The 24,994-nt window shown below is 36.8% G+C and overlaps 1 protein-coding gene across 12 annotated transcripts in view; it reads right to left on the reverse strand.

Moving 5' to 3' along the window:
• Positions 1 to 2,819: 2,819 nt before the first annotated feature.
• Positions 2,820 to 24,994, reverse strand: part of LOC103029962 (kinesin-like protein KIF21A) — a 64,442-nt gene continuing 42,267 nt past the window's right edge. For 3 of the 12 annotated variants that reach the window (XM_049473655.1, XM_049473661.1, XM_049473662.1), the window contains 23 exons: positions 24,593 to 24,701; positions 23,521 to 23,712; positions 22,243 to 22,442; positions 21,841 to 21,948; positions 21,653 to 21,721; positions 20,451 to 20,596; positions 20,064 to 20,205; positions 19,741 to 19,935; positions 18,720 to 18,821; positions 17,415 to 17,580; positions 15,942 to 15,962; positions 13,513 to 13,570; positions 12,890 to 12,944; positions 11,866 to 12,029; positions 11,598 to 11,726; positions 10,600 to 10,632; positions 9,998 to 10,134; positions 8,471 to 8,645; positions 8,096 to 8,260; positions 6,804 to 6,921; positions 6,273 to 6,443; positions 5,601 to 5,803; positions 2,820 to 4,230 (listed from right to left, as the gene is read on the reverse strand). In XM_049473655.1, the coding sequence (XP_049329612.1) occupies positions 4,173 to 4,230; positions 5,601 to 5,803; positions 6,273 to 6,443; positions 6,804 to 6,921; positions 8,096 to 8,260; positions 8,471 to 8,645; positions 9,998 to 10,134; positions 10,600 to 10,632; positions 11,598 to 11,726; positions 11,866 to 12,029; positions 12,890 to 12,944; positions 13,513 to 13,570; positions 15,942 to 15,962; positions 17,415 to 17,580; positions 18,720 to 18,821; positions 19,741 to 19,935; positions 20,064 to 20,205; positions 20,451 to 20,596; positions 21,653 to 21,721; positions 21,841 to 21,948; positions 22,243 to 22,442; positions 23,521 to 23,712; positions 24,593 to 24,701 (2,916 nt within the window). In that variant the 3' untranslated portion in view covers positions 2,820 to 4,172. The remainder of the gene's footprint in view (positions 4,231 to 5,600; positions 5,804 to 6,272; positions 6,444 to 6,803; positions 6,922 to 8,095; positions 8,261 to 8,470; positions 8,646 to 9,997; positions 10,135 to 10,599; positions 10,633 to 11,597; positions 11,727 to 11,865; positions 12,030 to 12,889; positions 12,945 to 13,512; positions 13,571 to 15,941; positions 15,963 to 17,414; positions 17,581 to 18,719; positions 18,822 to 19,740; positions 19,936 to 20,063; positions 20,206 to 20,450; positions 20,597 to 21,652; positions 21,722 to 21,840; positions 21,949 to 22,242; positions 22,443 to 23,520; positions 23,713 to 24,592; positions 24,702 to 24,994) is intronic. The other 9 variants (XM_049473663.1, XM_049473665.1, XM_049473656.1 and 6 more) reach the window with 8 other exon arrangements.

Genomic DNA, 24,994 nt, shown 5'->3' on the forward strand with positions numbered 1-24,994 from the left:
AGTTGGCACATACATTTGAGCTGCAATTTGGTTTAATTGAATTGTTTATAATTTATGGTTATATGTACAGCTCTGGAAAAAAAATAATTGACCACTTTGATTTTACCAAATTGAAAACCTCTGGAATATAATAAAGAGGAAGATGGATGATCACAAGCCATCAAATCAAGCTAAACAGCTTGAATCTTTGCACCAGGAGTGACATAAAGTTATCCAAAAGCAGTGTGTAAGACTGGTGAAGGAGAACATGCCAAGATACATGAAAACTGTGATTAAAAACCAGGGTTACTCCATGAAATATGGATTTCTAAACTCCTAAAACTTTATAAGTATTAACTTTAAGAGTCTGAAAGCTCTGCATCTTTTTTGTAATTTCAGCCATTTCTCATTTTCTGCAAATAAATGCTCTAAATGACAAAATTTTTATTGTTGTACATAGTTCATAGAATAAAACACCAATGTTCATTTTACTCAAACCTATACCTATTAATAGCACAATCCGAGAAACTGATTCAGAAACTGAAATGGTAATTTTTTTCTGAATTCTTATTTTTCTTCTTATTGTTTTTGTGTATACACCTTCTCATTCAATTCATCCTTTCCTGAGGTGGTCCTGATGAGAGCCATCATGATGAGTTTCATCATGACACGTGTAATAGTCTTAAGGATACTTTCAAACTTCTTAAAATGTTTTGGATTGTTTTTTTCCGCACATTAACATTCAGAGAGAAGGGAATTCAAGTAATTAATTCTTGATAAGTTAGATCGGATTTGTGGGGGTATTCCAGTTAAAATATCCTACTTGGAATTTAAAAAAATTAAGCTCAAATGGAATCCAACATTGTTCCACACTCCTACACACAGTAATAAGTAACGAGTTATATGATCAGGTTTAAAATTCTCACGCAAAATAAACGCTTTTTCTTTTTGATTATTTTTTACATTGTAAATGTAATATTGAAGACTATATTAAAGCTATACAGGAACATGTGGAATTATTTTGTAAACAAAACATGTTAAACAAACCAGAATATGTACCAAAGAAGTAACAGATTTTTCTTTGAGGACAGATCTGCACACTCTTGGTATTTTAATCTCAGTGTCTTCATGAGGTAGAGTCACCTGGAATAGTTTTCTTAGCGTCTTAATGAAGGAGTTTCTGGAGGTGCTGAACAATAGTTACAGTTGCTGCTTTTCCTTCACGCTGTGAAGCTCCAGCTCATCCCAAATCACCCAAATCTCTGAAACACATCGGCTGAGGAGATGTGATCTTTTGACTGATACTGTATACTTACCCACAGGGTCAGTATATTATAGATTTTCCTCCCTGTCTTTTTCTATGTACTCATGCAATTGTAATGATGCACCCATAAGACTAACCCAGTTTTTTTAAAGACTACATCACCTGTATCCAGACTTTTCTGTTTTTGATGGTGAAATATATCTTTTCACAGTTGATGGTGGGATATCTAGGAGGAAAGAAATATTTCCAGCTGGCCACTTGTCGCAGAATTAACACCCTGTTACAGTACCACACTGGGGAGTTCAGTGAGCTCTTCAGCTCCAACCATTCTTTCACTAATCTTAATAAAGGCAGACTTGCTGTCTAAAGTGATTTAGACATGTACTTTCAATTCTTCTGTCCATTTAGTGTACTTGGACGTCAAAATATGTACATTTTTATGATTATAACACTCATAAAGATTGTGTTTAAAGTTTCTTCGAGAACTGTCTCAGCATTCACCCTCCGTTTCTTGGTTTAACGGCTCCTCAGATCGCAGGAACTGGACTTTCAGCTCACGGCTCTGTAATAACCTTATACAGCATACCTTCAGACCTGTAGGTTGTATGTACTGTAGGAACACCATGCTTCATACAGGGACTCACATTTCCACACCACCCCCTACTGGTAAAGTGCAGAAGTGCATTTGTTGCATTATTACAGGACTGCAAAGACCACCCCTGTCTGTAGTTGATTCTGATTAATAACAACAAAAACATTTAATTGCATGTTTCTATGTGTAAAAAAAAGTCATGTTCATAACCAGTAAATGCAAAACCAGTGTGCTGATATGCAAAACATATCAAAAGTCATGGGAGAGTAGTATAATATTCAGATTTAAAATACCGGTAATTAAGTGTTTGTGCAGGGGACAGCTTGGAAACACCCACACCTGTGTACATTGTAACATTGGCCAGCATGCTCAAAGACAGGTGATCTAAATGATAGGTGGGATGTTGCATTTCTAAAGTTGTGCATCAATTTAATGGAGTGTTCTTTAGCTTCCATGGCTGTGTTCTTAACTTCCAAAGTAACACAAGTTCCTCTCCCATGCCTTTGCCATGTCTGTCAGGGTTCATACACCCAGGGTTTTAACCCATAAATTTCCATGATTTTTTTCATGACTTTTCCATGCTTTCATGGCAAATTTTCATGACCATACAATTTTTAACATATCAGTGCAGACATGGACAATAAAACCAAAAATCACCTAAAACTATAAACAAAACTTAATTATCGTAGACCTACTTATACTATAATCTAATAAAAATGTTGACACACAATCTTTAATAATAAAATGTGTGTCAGATCCTGAGGACTTCATTGTGTAGGGATAGAGATTTTCTCCATCGATAAATGGAAACACAAAGATTTGTAGATCAAATTTCAATGACTTTTCTAAAACGTTCTAAAACTTATCCAGCCCTGAAAATTGCTATTTTTTAAATTCCATGACTTTTCCAGGTTTTTCATGACCGTACAAGCTCTGGTCTGTTTACATTCATTAAGCCACAAGTAAAACTCAGAAACAAAAAGATCAATTCAGAGATGAAATGTATTGACCTGGAATGACATACAGCATTAAAGAGGCAATGTTAAGACAGTGTTCCAGTTTCCAGTGAATTATCCCATTTACACCCTCAAAAGTAAAGGCGCTTCAAATGGTTCTTTATACACCCAATACCTTTAAAGAAACACTTTTGGTTTCTTAAAGAGTATAGTTTGAATGTTTATAACAGATGGTTGGGTATGATTTCTTAAATGCCTAAAGAAGCCCAATTGTAAACCCAATGCAAAGATTATTAACAAATTTGTCACACACCTGCACCATGCCCAAAACCATATTATTACAACAAAAAATAATAAAACAATTAAAAGGTACAAGTTGTACACGTTTTGCTCCCAAGAAACTCACCCTTGTGGGGGATGGATGAGTTGATCAACAAAATGAACTTAATTTGGTAATAAATAATGTAATCAGAATAAACAAAATGCCTGTTATGTTGCAGACAAGTGTCTGGACAAGGTGTGATGGCAGTAGTGGCCTTTGATCTCATACAACATGGTTCAAACTTATCATTATGGGAGCAAAATAGGAAAATAGGTTATTTTAGGACTTTTATCCAACAAAGAACCATTTGTAACACCTCAATTTTCAGAGTGTAAAGCCAAAACCCGTCCAAGAGATATTTGGTCAGCTTTCCAGAAAGGAATTAAGGCTACCCTAGACTACTTCATTTAAAATTCTGTGTAGTCTAAGACAAGGCTTAATTCCTGTTTGGGTAAACTACCCTATAGTGTCTGAACGTGTTTAAAGATCAGCACTTCAGAACTCAGACACAGTCATATTTACACACAACACAAATACTGATTTTGAACAGACAACAGAACAGGTGAACATGTATTTGTACCAGTAGATAGCAAAATCATTGACATACTGAGGAAAAGCTTTTCTGAGCTTTTTTTTGCACTTTGGTCACCAACCACTGGAGAGTACTGACATTAATCAAACGTGTATAATTTAAGAGCATATTGGTCCCGTCCTGTCCAAATGAATAGGTTGTGCTGTCGCGAGTTTCACAGCGTTTCAAAACCGAAAGCCCAGCTTTGGTTTTTAAGCCCCTTTCGGCTATAAGCACATGACCTACGCATCTGCCACTGTGGTCATCAGCAGCTTCAGCTGACTGCACTCCAGGATGCGTTCTCAAGCAGGGTACATATAGACGTACGCTGATCATCATCACGGACGACAGCCAGAGCAGAAAATCAAACACTCCTGAGCAAAGAAACCACAAAAAAACAAAATATTGGTGAGGACAGAGGACTTTGGAGATCTTTTAGCTTCTCTACCACACGCACACATAGTCCAACACCAGTCCTGTGCTGCGCTTCAGTAGAGCCCATCGTCCAGAGAACCCTTAACCTGCCAGATCCGCACGGTTCTGTCTCTGCAACAAAGAGCAACAGAAACAGTATTTAGAGTTTTTGCATACCTTATGTTTTAAGAGAGGGAATGTTGCTGGGTAATATACTGTGTGATGCTCTTTGGTCTGTGTAACAGTATGTGAGTGTGTATATGTATTGATCATGCCAGTGACTTAACAGAAAAAGAATCTGGATGGGTGCAGGATATGAATTGTAAAAAATGTGAATAGTATGAGGTGGCCAGTTCACAGCATTGTGATAAGTGTGGTGATTCAAGAGCAGTGTGAATATGTGTGGGTTGGCAAATCTTTAGTGATGCTTGAAGTTTGTGAAGCCTTTAGAATTTTCATTATCAGATTTTCACTCTAGTCCTAAAAGTAGATAGAGAACCTAGCTTTCATAAATTAGACAAAATATTAGGAAAATGATCCATTATTACATATTTGTCGATAGCAAATGATGTTAACCCTTGCTTTCAGTATCAGGTGTGTGTTCCCTTTGCAGCAATAACTGCAACTAAACGTTTCTGGCAACTGTTGATCAGTCCTGCACAAATGCTTGGCTCATTCTGTACAGAATAGCTTTAACTCTGAGATATTGGTGGGTTTCCTCACGTTTTCTGCGAACAATGATCTGGAATTTCCTCCATTTATACACAAGCTCGACAAACTGTGGAGTTCAAACTCTTTAAAATATGTTTAGGGATGTTTTTGTAACCTTTTCCAGCCTGATCAGCATTAACATCTATTTTACTGTCCTCAGGAATCTCCTTTCTTTTTTTTAAAGGCCTGGAAAAATGCTGTTGATAAGTTTGCAAAACTACTCTGAATCTCTGGACCAAGCTCTGTTTACTTTATATTATTATTATTGTTAATGCATCTGTTTACCTTCAATTATTCTACAACTCTTATTCTTTGCAGGTGTAAATGTAACTTTTGCTCATTTTCTACTGTGTTGATCTGGCTATTTGAAGGTGGGGTGGGGTGCAATAGGGAGGGGTATTGGAGGTTGGGGTTATGGGTTGAAACTGTAGGGACAGGGTTTACAAGGTGGTCTTCTCTTCTCTTTCTACCGTATCCTTATATCCTACTTAAAATGACAAACATTTGATAAAAAATCTTCTTTCTTTATGCCATGATACACTTTCACAGACGGGTTTTAATGAGAGGATTTTAAAATATCCCCGTTTTTTTAAATAAAACGCTCACACCTGATCTGTCATTTCACTGATGAAAAAAAACAAAACAACATGAATCTAATTTCACCTTAATACTAAGTGCTAATTATAGAGAACTTCCAAGCACCACTGTAGATATGTTTAGGTGAGCACTTAAACAATCTTAAAGAACCACTGTAGTCTGGTATCGAGGTGTGCAGCATATTTAAGACTCACTCTGAGGCTGTAAAGAGATGAGTGCTGTTAGTGGAGATGCTGTTGACACCACTGTCGTGTCCTCTTAGCTCCCCTAGAGGTCTGAGTGTGTCTGAATTCCATAACTTCAGCAGTCCTCCTCTGCACGCAGTCAGTAGCACCCTGGATCCTGGAACCACCGTCAAAGCACTCATCCAGTCCGAATGGGCTCTGTCTACCTGCTGCTTGGTGCAGAAGACACACGTATTAGATCTTAAAGTTCAAACTACATAATTATGAGACATTATTATTAATTTTTTTTTTCTCTTCAGTGAATTAGGTGCCCAAACAATATTTTTTTGCTATTTGTTTTTTATTCAATTTTGGAATAACAAGGATTTAAAGACATACAAACAAAAAAAAGTGTGTTTACAGTACACTGTGCACCTATTACATATTATTAGGAAGACCATTTATCTAAGAATAAACCAGCAAGCACTTATTCAATGGCTAAGCATAAGGAAAGTACCCCAGGGTAGCTGAGTTTAACAAAACCGTAGTAGAAGGAAGCATTAAACAGTCAGAAAATTGGCTCCCTTGACTGTCTTCATTATCGTAAAAGCAAGCTTTATAGCTTTGCCAAGGGCTTGTATATCCCCAAATGCAATAAAACATCATCCAACTACTGCTATATATGATCTCTCTCTCTCATACCTGCTGAAGCTGCTTTCTAGATAAGTCCCATTTCTTGATGCAATGGTCTCTGCCAGCACTGTACAGCGAGTCTCCGTGTATACTCAAGGCTTCCATGCCATCCCGATGAGCAGGCTCAAAGTTATGAGTTGAAGAAATGCTCCCCTGAGCCCCCTCCACCACATCAAACATCTGAAACAAAGAAACAAAGCATGTAAAAAACGCACACACACACACACACACACAGTTTTCAGGGAAGCTCCCCGTCTACACTCTCCCACTAGCATGCAGTAATTGGACAGAACTGATAATGACAGGGTGCACAAGTACATACTTGGGGACTGCTGTGTATAATAACATTTGTCGAACCTTGAGAGCTTGATTAATATTTTAAAGCTATTGTTTAGGTTCAGCAAACCACAAATTAGCACCAGTAGCCTGCGTAGCTGTGAGTGAGCATTGGTTGAAAGGTAGTAATTAAGTACAACCCACACACGAAGCCCAAAGAAGACACAATCTCAGCCCAATGAGTGTTTTAGTCTGTTTGTGTACCTTTATGTTGTGGTCCTTGGACCCTGTGATGACCACATCCTGACTGCTGCCCAGCTGATCCACTGCAAGACACATTACTGGCCCAAGGTGACCTGTTAGTTTCCCTGTAGAAACAAACCTGAAAGAGGAGAAAACAGATCAGACTGTGACGCTGTTTTTAATGAAGTTGATTTAAAAATCAAAAGTATGTGAGTATAAGAGTAGGAGTGACCTTTCCTCATCCTGGTAATCTACCTTTAAATTTAAGATCTAACCTTACCTCTCACACACTTTCCACGGGTAATAAAGGTATTCAGGATCACCTGAATATTAAGAGTCAGGTTTGTTATGTCTCTTAGGGTGGTAGACCTCTAAAACCAAGACTAGCCACACACCCATTAGTTATATAAAATAACATTTTAGATTTTTGAAGAACCATCACTTAATGTAAGGGTTCTTCACACTAACAATGGAATAAAAGAATAAAACTGAAAAGTATTGCTGAGTTAAAGTCAATAAACCTACACTATACATGCACCTACAGTAGGCATTTCATATAAAATGTTCTTAATTGTAGGTTTAAAACATGTGGACCTTATAAAGTGATAACTTAAAACACTTTTTTTGTCTTTGTCTTTTTATTGTTCAGGTTTTTATAAATAATTTAGATTGGATGGGAGATTTTGTTTGGAGCATTCTAGGAATTCACAACAATTAATTACATATTTCTTAATGTTTGCTAGAGCGATTTGTTGCTATGCTCTGGGCTTTCTTTCGTGCTTTCTTTAAGCTGTCAATACATAAAATAAATTCAATGTGAATGCAATTTAGTACCTAACTTAATATGTAATAACATTTAAAGTAGCTGTGTCACAAAAAAAAATCCAATAAATAGAATTCTGTTGATAATGAGTATTTAAATGTGACTAAAATAATTATTATGAGACTTGTATTATTGGTCCCAATCTATTAAAAACTAATAACTAATACGTAAGTATACATAAGTATTATAACACAACAATATTCGGTGATTAAATCATGGATGAGATCAAGGTAACATTTTTTAAATGCTGGTACTTAACTGTATTTTTGGAAAAGGGACAAAATTAATGGAGCAGTGTGATTTACCAGACCAGACCAGTCTGAGTTATTGAGTTCAACTAAGAGTTTAAATAGAGGAAGTAAACACTAGTGTAGCTCCATATTCCACACTCAACAGCTTGAAGAGAGTTTTTAAATTACTTTTAGTAGGACAGAAAGACAAATACAAGCCAGCTTCTGCCACTCTTAATGCTCAGTCCTTTTTTCCGTACCTTCTCAGATCCCACATTCTAACGGAGTTGCCAGCTGCAGCATACATGAACGTTCCTGAAGGATTCAGCGCGATCTGGTTGATCTGATTCTCTCCAGGAGGGATGGCAACGGCTCGGTTGCCCATAGCAGCACAGCTATCACCCTGAGACACCTGCCCAGAAGATCTGACACAAAAAGAAAAATACAGCTACAATTAAGCTTTTTTTTTTTTTTTGTTACAGAAACAGAGCGTTATTTTAAAATGCAGTAAAACAAGATCACTACAACAAACCCTATTATTATTATTATTATTATTCTATTATTATTCATTTATTTCCTCCTACATCCCAAATAAACTATAAAATAAGGGATGCACAGTCCTGAGTGTAACTCACGTCAGTGTTCGGATGCACTTGGCTGAATCACGGATGTCCCACACTTTGATGTAGGAGGTGGAGACAGTGAAGACCAGGCTGGAGCAGTACTTGACAGAAACCACACTGCTGGGGTGTTCTCCCAGAGACATGATTTCCTGCCCTGTTACCAGGTTCCATACCTTACATGTGCGGTCTGGCACCCAACACAGAAATAGATATATGCGCTTAGTAGGAGTGGGCTTAAAGACATGTTCATGATACACAATATCATATTTCATATATCATATAATATCATATACTGACAAATTGTATGACATTCTAAAAAAGAAGCCTTTTTTAAATTGCGTAGCACAATGATTTTTTTTATTTGCCGTACTCTTGGTAATGAAATGTGCAGTTGGTCTGTGCTTTTTCAGCCCTGATCTTATCCATAACATGTACAGAAAAGTATATCATATGCATATTGTAAAAAAACCCAATGAATCATAATGTAATAGCACATAGTTAGTCATATTGCCCAGCATACTGTATTCAAAAACAGACAGAGACTTCTAGTTGATTGAGTTATATGTAGATGGAGTTTTTAAATGGAAAATTGCTATTTGCGACATTGAGTGACTTTGACCCCATATAAACTAATCTTGGGTTAATCCATATTTATAATAAGTGACACTTGTCATCACAAAATAGCTGCACCCAGAAGGAATTAACTGACAGGAATAAAGCTTGGTGGGTAGTCGTGCCTGACTGTCATGGAGGTTTGTTCTCGTGCATTACATGTCCAGAAAACCTAGTCTAATGGTGTTTGGTGCAATTTTGTACAATGCCAGATCATGTTTTGTCTTCATTTCAGGCCCTCTGACAGCTCAACGTTAGTCCAGCAACCAGTGGGTCTACCTTTTCTGAACACACACGAAACGCTACCGCAGCAAAATCTACAGGAACTATGTGGGAATATTGGAGCTGCATGGGACTGATTATCACAGGACTCCATTAGGAACCTCTACAACTCTGAGATGCTGAGATGACTGGCATTTTGCAGTGTCACACATGCCTTACACACATCTTTGGTATGCATAGCTTAATAAATGTGACCAAGAGTTTCTTTATTATTTATTTATTGCTTCCGGTAATCTTTGTCATCCTTCTTAACAGCAATACAATCTGATTTTTCTCTCTGGGTGCAACTATTTTTTCAAATAATTTTTTTGATGTCCCACATTAGGGCAATATTTTTTATATTTAATTTGACTGAAATCACACTGCAATGTACTCTAAGCATTGTCCATGGTGTTGCCTATAATTAAGACTGGCCACATCTGCATGCATTTTCTTTCAAATTATTATTGTGCACAAAAAAGTGCTGCAATGTTAATAAAGATTTATATTCACAGATTTTGGACGTCTCAGTGCTCATGCATTGATTTTAATCAGAGATAAATTACTGGAACCAAATAAATCCAATGCATGACTTTATTCCCAGTATAACTGGTTCATTCTTTAACCAAAACTCTCCTGATAATGGAGGTTGCAGAGTTGTCTTACCCTTTGAACCGGTAAATAGTAAATCATCAGTAGAGTCCACACACATCAAGGCTTTAGTGTGTCCCTCAGCTGTGTACACACACTGCAGCCTGGGTGCTCGACTGCCTTTTGAGGATGCCACTGGGTTGATCACTCCCCTGCACAGAAAACAAACCAAAAAAATATGTTATTTAGACATAAATGTGACAAATTAATCTATTATAAAATGCTGAGGCATTTACAAGTAGGGTGCTTTGATGATGCATGCTTATAAAAAGTTAGACTGCAGGTTAAAAATGCATTAAACTCTACTCAATTACAAAATAAAGTGTATCATCAATTAATAATGGTGAGTGCTCAGGGCCACAGCTTTACACATGAAAGAGTAATGGGTCGGAAACAAAACGTGTTATAATAACACAGTATAATGAAATGGTATCAGCCGAATGTATTAAAAATGACACTGTGTACATGCACATCCATAATGGCTGCAGGCAGCATGCGGCTAAAAGAACAAACAGGCTTTGCTCTCCGATTAATGTAGAGACAAGCGGAGGATCAGAGGATCAAAGACAGGCATGTTAGAGGGGGAGGAGAATGGGGAGGCTCTAAGAAACAGCTACCTTTGAGCTTCTAACACAAAAGAGTCATCAGACCTGGAAGAAAACAGCAGGAATGAAACACACACTGCAGGCTGTAATCTCAAAAAAAGATTAAGAAGCTGAAGGCATAGTGAAAAAATATCAGCACTGTATGTTAGTCTTATTCGTTCGCACTCATTTACGTTTATTCAGAAAAAACATCGGTACCACTTTAAAATAAGACTACCTTTATAAAGTGTTTATAAATGTTTTACAATTAGCTTATTTAATTAATTTATTAATTAGGTTGTAAATGCCTTAAAAATATATATACATACATAGAAAGGGCAACAATGACCTGTTGTTTTCCAAATAGTGAACCCACAGCCATATACATTGTTGCCCTTTCTACGTATGCAGACCTAATTAGTAAACATTAATAAACTAATTGTAAACCATTTATAAACCCAATATAAATGTAGTCTTATTTTAAAGTGGTACCAAAACAGCTAGCTGAAGCATTTTTGACAGGTAGGATTTAGGACTTATATAGTACCAGTTAAAAGTTTGGATAATGTATTTTTTGTTCATTATTCAAAAAATATCTGCATTGTAAATTAATACTAAAATAATCCGCATAGTATAGATTATATTTTATTATAAATTCTTTAAACTAGCACATCTTGCTTACATGACAGCTTTGCACATCTTGGCTGGATTTTGTCAGTCAGCTTTATGAGGTAGAATCACCTGGAATGGCTTTTAGTTAACAGCTTTGCTGTTAAGGTTAAATAGAATTTCTTGTCTGTTAATCTATTTGAAAGCATCAGTTGTAAAGTTGTAAAGAGGTTGAGAGGTTGTGAAGAGGTTGAGCTGGTATACAATAAATAGTCTACTAATAATGTTCTTATCCATATAATAAGAACTATTGAACTAAGTAAACAAAAAACTACTTTATGTAAAGAGTAAAAGAATTCAAAATGTGCTGACTGAAAAGAGTCAAGCGTAGCAAATTGGTGTGGCTGTAGCTGAACTCGTACTGTTTGCTGTCCGGGCTGGTGGGCTTGTCTATGGGGGTCTGACTTCTTTCCTGTATTCTCCTGCGGGTCAGTGGAGATCGCTCCGCTGCTGACGTCCTTTCAGTTGCTGTTGGAGATCTAACACCAGACCTGCATGAGACAAGAAATTAATACGTTTTAATTAATGAAAATTAATGAGTCACCTGATACTAACTACAGGTTCACATCTATAAGGCCCCTTTATCTATCACCAAAACAATTACGGACATACAGCTCCAGCAAAACATACATGCTTGTCCTGGACATCAGACTAGAGGGAGACAACCGGCCCCCGCTGGCATCTGGGCTCTCCAGCACCGGCAGGAGAGGGGCGGAGAAATCATCTGGAGGAGCATCAGGGTCAGCACTGCTGGCATACAGCAACTCCATCTGTGTGGTTGTTCTTCTACGAGCCTGCAGAACAAATAAAGCTTTAGAACTCATTTTACTGGTTGGCTAATACACATTGTACTTTTACAAACCCCACAAACATACTGCTTGCACATTATGTTGGTAGCATAAGGTTTTAACCCTGCGTTCACACTGGAAAGCGACAAAGCAACAGGTGACCATTCATTTCCTATGGCAGGGCGCGATATGTCGCCGCGACACGCGAGAGGCAACAAGCGACACGGAGCTGAATTTTTCTCAACTTTAAGCGACATTCTAACCCGATTGGCTTCTAGCTTTTCTTTGGACCAATCACAAACAAGCGGTCCGACGTCCTCAAGCTTCTGCTCTCTGAACATCTAGTTTCTTTTCCTGTTCATTCTGTAGAGTGGGGTGGACCCACGTCGATCTGCGGGAAGAGCTGCATTTCCAGAGCAGTTAAATCACAGAAATGCCCAAGAGTCCAGCAAGTTTGGGAGTTATAGCTGTAGAATAAAGTGGCCAAGCGATTCCTTTTTTGTGCCTTTTTTCTTGTCGGAGGCTGGACTATGATAAACGCATGCGTTGAGCTTGACACGCCCACAAGCGGCAAACGCTGGGCGGCACAAGCGACTCGTCGCGTTTCAGTGTGAACGCAGGGTAAGGCACTGTTAATGACTCAGTAACAATTCTACACTAAATAGGCAGACTGTTATTTAATTTATTTTAAAATTAAAAATGAATGAACAAATCCAACTGTGGAAGCCAATAAGCCAAACATAAAAGTACACTGCTATTTACATACTGCATTTAACATACTGGTAACTTTTAGGGAACTTTCCCCCTAAATTTGTTAGTTAAATTAATGCATCATTAATTTACATATAAGAAGTGTTTTATCATACCTTACTTCTGGGTCTGGATTCTCCACACAGCTTCATTAGATCTGAGGCTAGAGAGCTGAAACAGAGCACAAAACTTCTAAAAAAAACATTCACATAACAGCAAATTCTATATTGGAAAATAGCACTAATGATAGTGACACTACTTGCACTTACACATGCAAATACTTATCTGTACATGAGTTTACATTTTATAAGTTAGATAGCATACACTGTTCTTCACTGAAACTGATATTAACAGCAGTAAATAACTGTAAAGATTAACAACTAATAACTTAATGAATGAATAAATGATAATATGACAAAATAAAGCACTTAAAGGGCAGAATTACATTATAATATAGGGCTGTATAGGCCGATATGGATTAAATATAATCTTAAATATATATAGTTATCCAATAAGACAATTAAAAAAAAGGCAATTGAAATTACACAAATGAATTAATTAATTATTGACTTGTTATCAATTGCATTTTTAAAATGTCTAAGCTTTTTCGTATGCTCATGTTCTTTACATATTAAACACATACAAATTATGTATTTAAATAATTTAGTTTTTTGATAAGGCTTTTGCACTGTATGTATTGCTCCAAGCTGCAGTGAGCTATGCACACTGTGTTACTCACCCCCCTTCAGTGGCTGGACTCCGATCAGATTCATCACTGCTGCTTTCATCACCATTCTCTAAGCACAGAAAATACAGGCCACAACATTGTAAATCTAAGCACACAAAAATCAAACAAAGGCACACAAATTGTTAATAGAACCTTTTGTAAGATTTCAAACCTGTTAAAACGTGTTATACAAACAATCCCAACCCTTTGTCCCATCCATGGGTAAAACACATTAATCATGTTAGCTGGGACACACACTTCAGTGCTCAGTTTGGAAGAAAGCACCTGTCTGATGCGTTATACTCTTATACATAATGCACTGCCATGCCAAAAGACATGGGACAGGAACTATCTAGTCTCATGTCCCATGATATTTACTATGTTCATTAGGAGCTGAAGATGATCTGCACTGATCTGTAAGATACGTGTGTGGGATCAGTTCTAATGATTTGCTGCTGGTCGTGATCACTACTACCCAACGCATTATCAAAGGGAGTGGTGGGACAAAATATCAATATTGAGATATATTCTATTATTTTTGCATGTGATAGATTATTGATACGTGACATTAAATATCAATATTTCTATTGCACCACAGGAGCCATAAAGTGACTAAGACTACACCCCATTTCATTTTTAACTAAAGTTACTACTTCATTACTCCATGGGTGGTGCTGACCAAATGAATAGAGTAAACCTGTGGTGAGGAATATTGTTTATGAAAATCTGTGAAACTGACACCAATAAATACAGAATTCCTGGTATTTGCTTATTTAGGAGTATTTTATCCTTTTTAGTAACACAGATGTTAAGTATTGTAGAGAATGTTCTTGTGATATTTCAAGTTTTACAAAATCATTATGGGCAATAATAGTCGAATGATCTTATGATTATTTATTAGAGTAGTCGATTAGTCAGTGATTATTTCTGCCCTGTCCTCCATCTCTAAAAACTATAGAAACAGCTGATCATGAGCTTTAAAAGACATTAAAATATTTGGATGTTGTTTAAACATGGAAAGTACAAATGTTTAGTGATTAAATATGTAATCTGTTGTGTTCGGGAACTTTTGGAGACAAAACTAAGTTGAGTGTAACATGTGTGAGTGAGTAATTTACCCATCTCCCATTGCACTACTGTCCCCAGCACTTTGTGTAACACGGTTACAAAATGAACAAATAGTCTAAAATAAGATTTGTGGTCGACGAATTCAAATAATCAACATTATCCCACTCCTAGTCCACGATGGGAAGCAAACCTTCTATGGTTTATTTTAAATACCTGCACAACTTCAGACATAAAATGTCTCATCCATCTGCATCCACTATTAGCCCTCACTCCAATTCCTATTATTCACTTTGCCCTACCATTAGCCGCTGGCCAGTGTTCAACCTCACTCACAAGATACCACATCACGACTTCACGATCAGTTTACATACTGAGATCCCATGACTTTTGGCATGCCAGTGTATATGTATAGATGTAAGTCAGACGTGACTAAAGACTGTGATAGAGCCGACATGCATTCTGGTTAGGAGACGGGCTGGGGTTTCACAATTATTGGGAAACAGCAGTGATATGTCTGCATTTTACGACCCTAGGAATGTAAAAACGAGCGTGGTTAAAAGAGGTCAGTGTCATGTGGTTGATTACAACAGACAATTTCAACACATTTTCCTGTAATGTAAAACTTAACATAAAAGTGGTTAAAGCCCTGTCCAAGCGGGATTAGTTTCTCAGGGGGATGTCTGTGAAAAATATTTCACACTTCTACTCAGTAATAACACTCTTGCATCCGGACTGCAATTTAAAAAAGCAGCAGGACCAGTGAGTTTTTTGGCTTTCTCGGTCACATGACATCATGTTCAGTAGCTCCTCCATTTCCACTTCCTGTTGTGTTTACGTGGATCTCCATGGAAACGTGCGCCCAAAGTGTAATTGCGGTGCGTAGCAGTGGACAAATGGCTATTGTATTAAACGTGAGGTGACGAAACTCAGAGATGTGCGTCTAATCGGGACAAAAATTACCGGAGGACCACGGAGTTCAGATAATTCAGCCTGTAGTGTTCTCAGAGAACGTCTGAGAAAGACACACACATGGTCATTCCATACAGAAATAAAATTACAGAGGAAATAAAAAAGAAAAAGACACAAGGACCCCCTGAGAAACTAATCCTGTCTGGATAGGGCTTAACTGAAAACACACTTCAGCACCTGCTTCAACACCTGTCCATTCACTTCTAATATAAATATGTTTAAATTACAAACTCATTGTCTGTGTAATTCAACCGTACAGATGTGTCAGACAGAAAATGAATTAATGTTAAGAAAAAAGGATGACCTCATGCACACTGGGGCTACTGTTATGTTTTTGGTTAGTCTGAGGGCGATGCATGCACTCTTGTACTGCTGTGAGCGAGAACATGGGGACCTCTACTTACCGACAGGTGTGTTACCTAGCTCTGTTTGAGTTCAGGTGACAAAGAGATAAAAGCAAATCAAAATCAACTCAAAAAGAGCCGGCTGGAATGTAAAATATGGGAGCCATGCTGCACTGAAAAATGTGATGGACTGAATTTCCTTCATTTAGAATGTGCACATCATTGCCATATACAGCTCTGGAAAAATATTAAAGATCACTTCAGTTTCTGAATCAGTTTCTCTGATTTTACTATTCATAGGTATTTGTTTGAGTAAAATGAACATTATTGTTTTATTCTATAAACTATAGACAAAATTTCTCCCAAATTCCTAATAAAAAATATTGTCATTTAGAGCATTTATTCGCAGAAAATAAGAAATGGCTGAAATAACAAAAAAGATGCAGAGCTTTCAGACCTCAAATAATGCAAAGAAAATAAGTTCATATTCATAAAGTTTTAAATCAATATTTGGTGAAATAACCCTGTTTTTTATCACCGTTTTGGCATGTTTTCCTCCACCAGTCTTACACACTGCTTTTGGATAACTTTATGTCACTCATGGTGCAAAAATCAAGCAGTTAAGCTTGGTTTGATGGCTTGTGATCATCCATCTTCCCCTTGATTATATTTCAGAGGTTTTTAATTTGGTAAAATAAAAACAAATACATCATTTTTAGTTTGTCTTTAATCAGGTCTTTAATATTAATCTACAATATAGAAAATAAATAAAATAAAAAAATATAGAAAAAAAATATAAGAAGGTTTTTTCATACTTTTGACTGATACAGTATATTATTTATACCTTAAGTGGTGTCACTAGCACCGTGAAATGGGCCTGTGGACCAATAGAGGGTGCTTCACAACCCACTAAAACAATACAATAATTTTATCAGATTTGTAACAGAAATCAATGGTTCATAATGACATGATACTAATAATGCACTCCAGATATCTCCACATATCCAGGATTAAAGTAAAATGAATTATACTGGACAGATATAATCTGTCTCTAGTAGTTATATAATGAGAAATGAGAACAGTGTGAATTTTTTAACAGTACCCTAATGTGATAATTAGGGGTGGGTGATATGGCACAATATTTCATGGTACAATATCGTTCATGATATTAAAAAATGTTGGCAATATTATTGCATGCGATATGATGTGGCACACCCCTATAGCCTACATTTCATAATCTATGAGGTGTGAGTACCACCAATATGTTCAATTTAAATAAAAGTTTGTTTCTATGCAACCGGGCACCCATCCTTTTGATGAATGGAAGTAAATGTATAGGATATTACTCTGTCTGAAGGAGCTACAGGCTATTCCTCCTCCCAAGCATATATTATTTCATGTTTTCCACTTGTTCCTGTGGAAATGATGCACACATTTGAAGGAAGTGAATAAAACCTGTTACTTTTTTCAGTGTTGGCGCTGAACTGTGTGTGTGTGTGTGTGTGTGTTTATGTGCCTATGAGAGGCTCATACCTTGCAGAGCATTCCCCAGAAGTGCATCCAGCTCTGGATTGACTTCTGCCTTCTCCTTCAGCATGTGGAAGAGCAGCTGGTTCTGTGTGGCGCTGTTTATCTCTGTCTGCTTCAGACGGCCCTCCATCACTTTGATCTGAGCCTCCTTCTGTGCTGCCTGCAGGCCCTGGCAGTGGAAGAGATACTTTCAAAACAGAAACTGATACCTTCCTGGGGCATCTCTGCAGTTAGTGATCTGTCACTGACTGTAGTAAAGGCTTTGCTCTTAACCAGGCATGCCGTGAGTCACTGATCCTGTGTAGAGGGAGAGTAAATATCTGACTGCACAATTTTTAGTTTTAGTGAGAATTCCAATTCTTCAGAAAATAATGTGATGTATTATTATTATTATTATTATTATTATTATTATGTCATTTTGGCCAATAAATAATTGCATAGCTAAATGAATACATACTATTGTTAAAAATAATTAAAATTCGTGAATTTTAAGGGCCTGTGATATCTGTTTTATTTTTGCCAAATTTATTTTTTCCTATTTTCATTTTTTTCACACTTTTTTTTTTTACTTTTTTTATTTTAATATTAGTGGTCTTCAGTACCTGTGGAAATATCAAGAAATCAATTACAAACAAACAACCAAAATAGGGATGCAGCTAATTAATATTAACTTTAAAATATAAAAATAGCCCTCATGTTTTTAGAATTGTGTAAAATGAATATTAATGAAACCGTATATCTGTAGTTTGGTTTAATAGTTTCTCCATAACGGGGCAGAAGAAGAACTCAGTTAACTTCCTGTGTGTACCATTTAAAATGAATAAATCCACATGCTAATGGCCACGAAAATATGCAATTTCTCCTCTTTTAATAATAATAATAATAATAAAAAAATATATATATAATAAAAAAAAAACACTTGCAGAAAAGCTGTTGGTCAGATTTATAAAAGTCATTGGAATACTGCAGTTAATACAGAAATTCTTAGTTCTTTTAGTGCTTTTTTCCACAACAGCTAGTCAGCTATATACACGTACATCATGATGTATATGAATGTATGTGTATAAAAAACAGAAACATTTGTAGTTAGTACAGTAAGCACACCAAAAGTTTACAATTTACAATTCACTTTTTTTTTTAATTCTGTGTGTTTCAGTGTGTATTTCACTTTTATCCTTCTATTCCGAGATTCTCCTCAACGCGGAAATCATAGCTCCCTAGAATTGCAACCATAATGTTAACGCCCATAACATATACTTTATGTTATGCAAGTGATTGGCATTATACTGTGTACGTAGGCTGCTGTACCTTATTGATTGCCATAGAGAGGAAATGGTCGAGTAGGAAGCGAGCCTCAGACAGAGTGCATGAGCTGATCACTGCAGAGACATCCACTGCATCACCCTCTTCCTGAAAACATACACAAACACGGTACAGTCATACAGCTCTGGAATAAAATTAAGAGATTACTTCAGTTTCTGAATCAGTTTCTCAGATTTTGCTATTTATAGGTATTTGTTTGAGTAAAACTAACATTGTTGTTTTATTCTATAAACTACAGCCATTTCTCCCAAATTCCAAATAAAAATATTGTCATTTAGAGCATTTATTTGCCGAAAATGAGAAATGGCTGAAATAAACCTCAAATAATGCAAAGAAAACAAGTTCATATTCATAAAGTTTTAAGAGTTCAGAAATGAATTTTTGGTGAAATAACCCTGTTTTTAAATCACAGTTTTCATGTATCTTGGCATGTTCTCCTCTACCAGACTTACACACTGCTTTTGGACAACTTTAAGCCAATCCTGGCGCATAAAATCAAGCAAATCAGCTTGGTTTGATGGCTTGTCATCATCCATCTTCCTCTAAATTATATTTCAGAGGTTTTCAATTTGGTAAAATCAAAGAAACTCATAATTTTTAAGTGGTAACTTATTTTTCCCAGAGCTACATATATATATATATATATATATATATATATATATATATATATATATATATATATATATATATATATATATATATATATATATTTTTTTTTTTTTTCCTTGTGGGTCGTTACGCTTTCTTGTTATGAACAAGTGGGATGTGAGGTGTTAAAGGTTGAGAAACCCTGCGCTGCAGTTGAATGTCAGAGGCATCAAAGTAAGACATTTGAAAGCCTTTATTAACTATACAATTAATGCTGAGTACTACTTAAAAAAGCAGGGTCTCCATTTTAGTACTTGCCATAAAGTTTTTACTACATCAGTAGTACATGTCTGATGAATACACAATGTTATTGACTATTTTTGTAAAAACCACATCAGCCTCTCATTCCCCCAAGTACCTTAGCTTCTTCCATCTGCATGATGTTGGCCTGGCAGTCTGCAATGCTGTCGTTGATGTAGTCAATGTTGGCAGTAAGAGATTCCATCTCCTCGTTGAAAGACAGGACAGTCCTCTCTGCATCTGCTCCCTCCACTGCAATTTTATCCCTCTTTCTTGAAACCTTCTCCCTGCGTTTGGTCAAATCCTCTCGTTGCTGTGCACATTAAATCCCAAATGAGATAATATTAAAAAATCACTATTTAGAGTTGGTAATTGGTAATTTTGTACTACAATCCAGAGTTAAAACCCAACAATGCACTTTAATTCCACTGCAGTCCTGACCTTGAGGAGACGGTTCATATCAGCCTCCATGTTAGAGATAGTCATCCTTTGCATGATGATGTCACTAATCCGCCTCTCTAGTGACTGCCACTTGGCCCGTGCTGTCTTGGTGGACACACCCCCTGTTCTCATTTGGTATTTCCTATGACACACAATTCATGCATTCAAGCATTATGGAAAAATTAGCATTTTTTGTCTTCACTTTTACTGTGAATACAATACACTTTAAAGGACGATGAAGGATTGTATTTTCTGTAGTAACTCATTACAAAAAAAAAAACAAACAGGCACTAAAACACTTACACCAAACATTCTTCACTAAATGTAAAATGAATCAGTCCAGTAATAAAAAAGACTGAGGAGCTGTTAAATGTTGGTGGACAGTACCTGGTTCCATTGGGTGCAGTAGCCCCGGCAGCCTGTGGTCTGGTGGGACCGGTTCGGGAGGCAGGCTCATGCAGAGGCTCAGGCAAACTGACCTTACGATTGACCTTCCCAGAGGAGGGTCGTACTTGTCGCCTCAGAGATGTTACCTGCAATAAATACAAAAGCAAAATCAGTTACATAATCCTTATTATTGCACTGTTCTATAAGATCTTCATTCATTTAATGACATTAATTATATTAATATTTTTTTATACAATTGACACTATATATTAACACTATATATATATTAACACAAAATACCATTACGCTTAAGTATTTAAAAAAATAATAATAATACAATATTTTTCGGACTATAAGGCACACCAGAAATTCTTTAATTTTCTAAAAAATTATCAGTGAGGTCTTATAATCCAGTACATCTTATGTATGAACTCTACCAGTCAGGATGTAAGGAGCAGTAAAGCCAGTCTGCTGAAGTACAGTGATATACATTAGTTTTAGTTTAGTTCTCCAGCAGTATTAGCATTAGCTGCTAACCGCGCTAAGCGCTAGCTCTTTGGCCGCTTAGTGGTGAGTATTACCGGCATGTAGTCTGCTGCTAACCCCAGATAGCACTGCTGGGGCAGCATTAGCATTAGCCGCTAATCACAGTGCTAGCTCTTTTGCTCTTCAGAGGTAAGTATATTGGACTGTAGACTGTGAGGTATAAGCGTGGGACGAACCATTAGATAATATCACCTTGGCTTACACTCAGGGTTCCTCAGTGCTAGCGGTCAGCTGCTAAGGCTAATGCTTCAGCTTTAGTGGAAATCTGTAAATCTAAACTTACTGTATAAACGGAAAATGGAATTGCTTTACTCACACAAATAAACAGTTTTCAAGAGAGAAATATGTGTAGATTTACATCCAGCATTCGTTTAACTACTCTTATCGTATTATTATTATTATTACAGTTTTGTTTACTTAACTTAGCTTAGCATTACACAAATTTTGAAGGAAAACTGTTCCAGTAACTAGTGTTGCATAAAATGCGCCCTATAACCCGGTGCGCCTTATATATGAAAATTGACAAGAAAATAGACGTATATTGATAGTGCGCCTTATAATCTGGTGCACCTTATAGTGCGAAAAATACAATACAGTGGTGCTATATAACCTTTCACAACATCCTTCCAATCCCAAGCCCCTATTTTTTCCTTCACCTCCTCTGTTCTTCTGCGCAGGATGAGCTCCTGTTGTTTCCTCTGTGCTTCCAACTGCCGCAGCTGGTGCTATAGAAGAGAAAAAAAATGGGGTTAAATAAAAAGCAGAGAGAATATGTATGCTAGGTTTTTAAGTCTAAGCCTTGTGTGGTACCATATCTGTGTGCACTGGATTAAATGTGTGGTACCTCATGTCTGCGCTGGTCTTTCTTCAGTGTGGCAATCTCACGGTTCCGTCTGGTTTCTGACACACGGTTCTTCTCCTGCTGCTCCTTCATTTGTTTCATTAGTCCCACCTGACCATAGTACATACCATTACCATGAGTAGAGTACAGATACAATACTGTCTTTACATAGAACCATAGCAGAAAAACAATTACATATATAAGATGTATATAAATGTGTAAAAGAGAGTTGCATTAATAGTGGAAATGTTTACCAGAAGCCCATAACTTCCCTAATTTTTCACTTTTCTTGACTTTTACTATTGCTCAATGTAAAAATATTTAGTTCCAGATCATTTTAGAGAATTTCTATTTGTTCATTCAGATAATATCAAGAACAACTGTTTAATGGATGTGGAAGCACACCTTAGTCTTCTTCATCTCAGACACCTCCTGCTGCAGTTTCTTCAGCTGTTTCTCGTACTGGGACTGGTTCTTGAGCAGACGAGCATGCTCCTTCTGAGCTGACTGCAGTTTCTGCAGCTCTTTATTCATAGAGCTCAGTTTCCTCTCATACTCTGCCTTGATCTTCTTCGCTTTCTCCTCTGTGCACGACTCCACCGAACCTGTAGATACACTGCATATTTAACATCACCTCTTAAATGCAGAGACCAGTTTATTAACAAAATGTTAATCTAGCTACCAGCCATTAGCAAGACCATGTAAACTATTTATTGGACAAACCAAACATACTCTGTCTGTGCTTGTAGGTGACCACTAGGTGGGGCCAATAGCAAACAAATGAAGCAAGTTCAGAGACGTATTTTTATCCATATAAGTGGCTGAATTAACTTGTTAGCCTTAACATGTTTTAACATTGTTACTGTGAACTTGAAAGAAACTTTTCAGATTGCTTTAGCATAATATTTTTGTAAGCAAGAAAATATTAAGTAAGATGAAAAAAATGATGCAAAATGATGGAGATTTTCAGCTATTCTGTACATAATAGTTTAGATATATTATAATAAGGATAATAAAATCAAGAAAATTGTACTGACATGCCAAAGGTTATGGGATATCTGTATGAACAATTATCATAAAGTGTTAGGAGATTAAGACTGACACTGAATGCTGGCCAGAATTCTCATTGCAGGATGACATGAATTATGGGAGCTGGAGTGAGGTCTGATAGTGGGTGCAAGATGGATGGGAAATTCTTTTTCTTAAGTTGTTTTTAACATTATTCGATCCACAGTGTCACATGTGTACCAGAAATACACAATTTATGGCATTACACTCCCACAGTGCACAGCACAGTGGGTGGTAATGATAGTGACCGGCTGTATCTGGCTAGAATTGTCTGTGTGAACACAGCCAAATTCAATGCAAGGAGACACACATGCTTATTTATCTGGCATGTCACTGCATATGGATCATAGATGGCAGCAACAAGCCACTAAAAACACTGCCTAAAATATCTTATTCCTTTAGCTGGCTACAGCACTTGGTTAATAGAATGGTCCTATACTAAAATATTTTGATTCTCACCACTGTTCCGGTAGTAATGATGTGAAATGTGAGCTACTTGATATCCCAAAATAAAACAAATGATGACCATAAATCTGCTTTTTTGCGCAGTAATTTGTCTGAATGAACAAATGTAATTTATACAACCTACAATGAGTTCTGAAAAGAACAGCATACCCATATTGTGCAGCACGCGGTCTCTCTCCAGCTGTGTGTCCCGGATCTTGCTCTGTAGCATCATGAGTTTCTGCTCGTACTGCTGCTTCAGAGTGTGAAGACGCTGCTGACTGTTCTCTAGCTCATCAATCAGCTTCTGCTTAATGGCAATCTCACACGTAATGTTGGCCAGGTCTGCTTGACAGTCCACTGCTAAAAAACAGAGCATTTATTTGCAGAAAATGAGAAATGGCTGAAATAACAACAAAGATGCAGAGCTTCAGAATTCAAATAATGCAAAGAAATGAAATGAAAGTTCAGAAATCAGTATTTGGTGGAACAAACCCTTTTATTCATGCAGGGTTTTCATGCATCTTGGCATGTTCTTCTCCACCAGTCTTACACACTGCTTTTGTATAACTTTATGCTTTACACTCCTGGTGCATAAATTCAAGCAGTTTGGTTTGATGGCTTGTGATCATCCATCTTCCTTTTAATTATATTCCAGAGGTTTTCAATTTGGTAAAATCAAATAAACTAATTTTTAAGTGGTCTCGTTTTTTGTATTGTGTAATCTATTGTGTTTGTGAATATTGTAGTAGTGCAAACTGTTGTCCAATGAAAAATGTAGATCTGTTTTCAGGTTTTAGTTCGCTTCAGTGTTTGGAACCTGTAGCTGCGCTGTAATCGGAATGCACCAAAGCCACTTTTACCCCTCTGATTTTGATGGCGGAATTTCTAGTACCTGTCCTTACTAAATAGCAATACCAAAACCAGCTCTGACTTATCTCCTTGATGGGTACCTATAAATCTTGATATTTAGCGTTAAATTTAAAGGTGTTCTATATCACAAATGTAAGAGATAATAAACTTAAAAAGCAGCATTTCTGGTGCAGTAAATGCACATTTGGAAAGTTCTAAAGTTGTCACAATGCAGTAACACATTCCAGTTGGCAAGCATAACAATCCAGGCCGCACACATATTGCTGGCTGGATTTTTATATTACTTTCCCTTCAAAGTTAAGGACATTTTTGCCTTCACCTTCTTATGGATTTCTTTGTACCGTGACTAAATGTATTCACTATGTTTTACCTTTCTCTTCCTGCTCCGAGTCGGACTCGTCTGAGCTCTCTTCCGCCTCCATCTCGTCCTCCTCCGCCTCTCCCTCTCCGTCATCTCCCTCTTCGTGATCACTTCCATCCTATAACATCAGGCACAAGTAGATATTGACTATATTTTTGTCATTTAAATAACAGCACTGCACAACAATGCTCATTATGTAATCTATAAATAAAATAAAATACAATACAATTTACAGTGTAAGGTATACAGCCATATTTTATGCGTAAAATAAGCACAAAAATTGCAGCATGTCATGAAAACCTATTTTTGTGGACCACAAATACTATCCTGGGAAAAAAGAATAAATGATAAATTATATTACTGTCATTGTAAGATCATATTATGCTACTGATATAATGATAATATGACAGC

This window comes from Astyanax mexicanus, chromosome 2 (assembly GCF_023375975.1).
Source record: "Astyanax mexicanus isolate ESR-SI-001 chromosome 2, AstMex3_surface, whole genome shotgun sequence".
NCBI classification, from domain to species: domain Eukaryota; kingdom Metazoa; phylum Chordata; class Actinopteri; order Characiformes; family Acestrorhamphidae; genus Astyanax; species Astyanax mexicanus.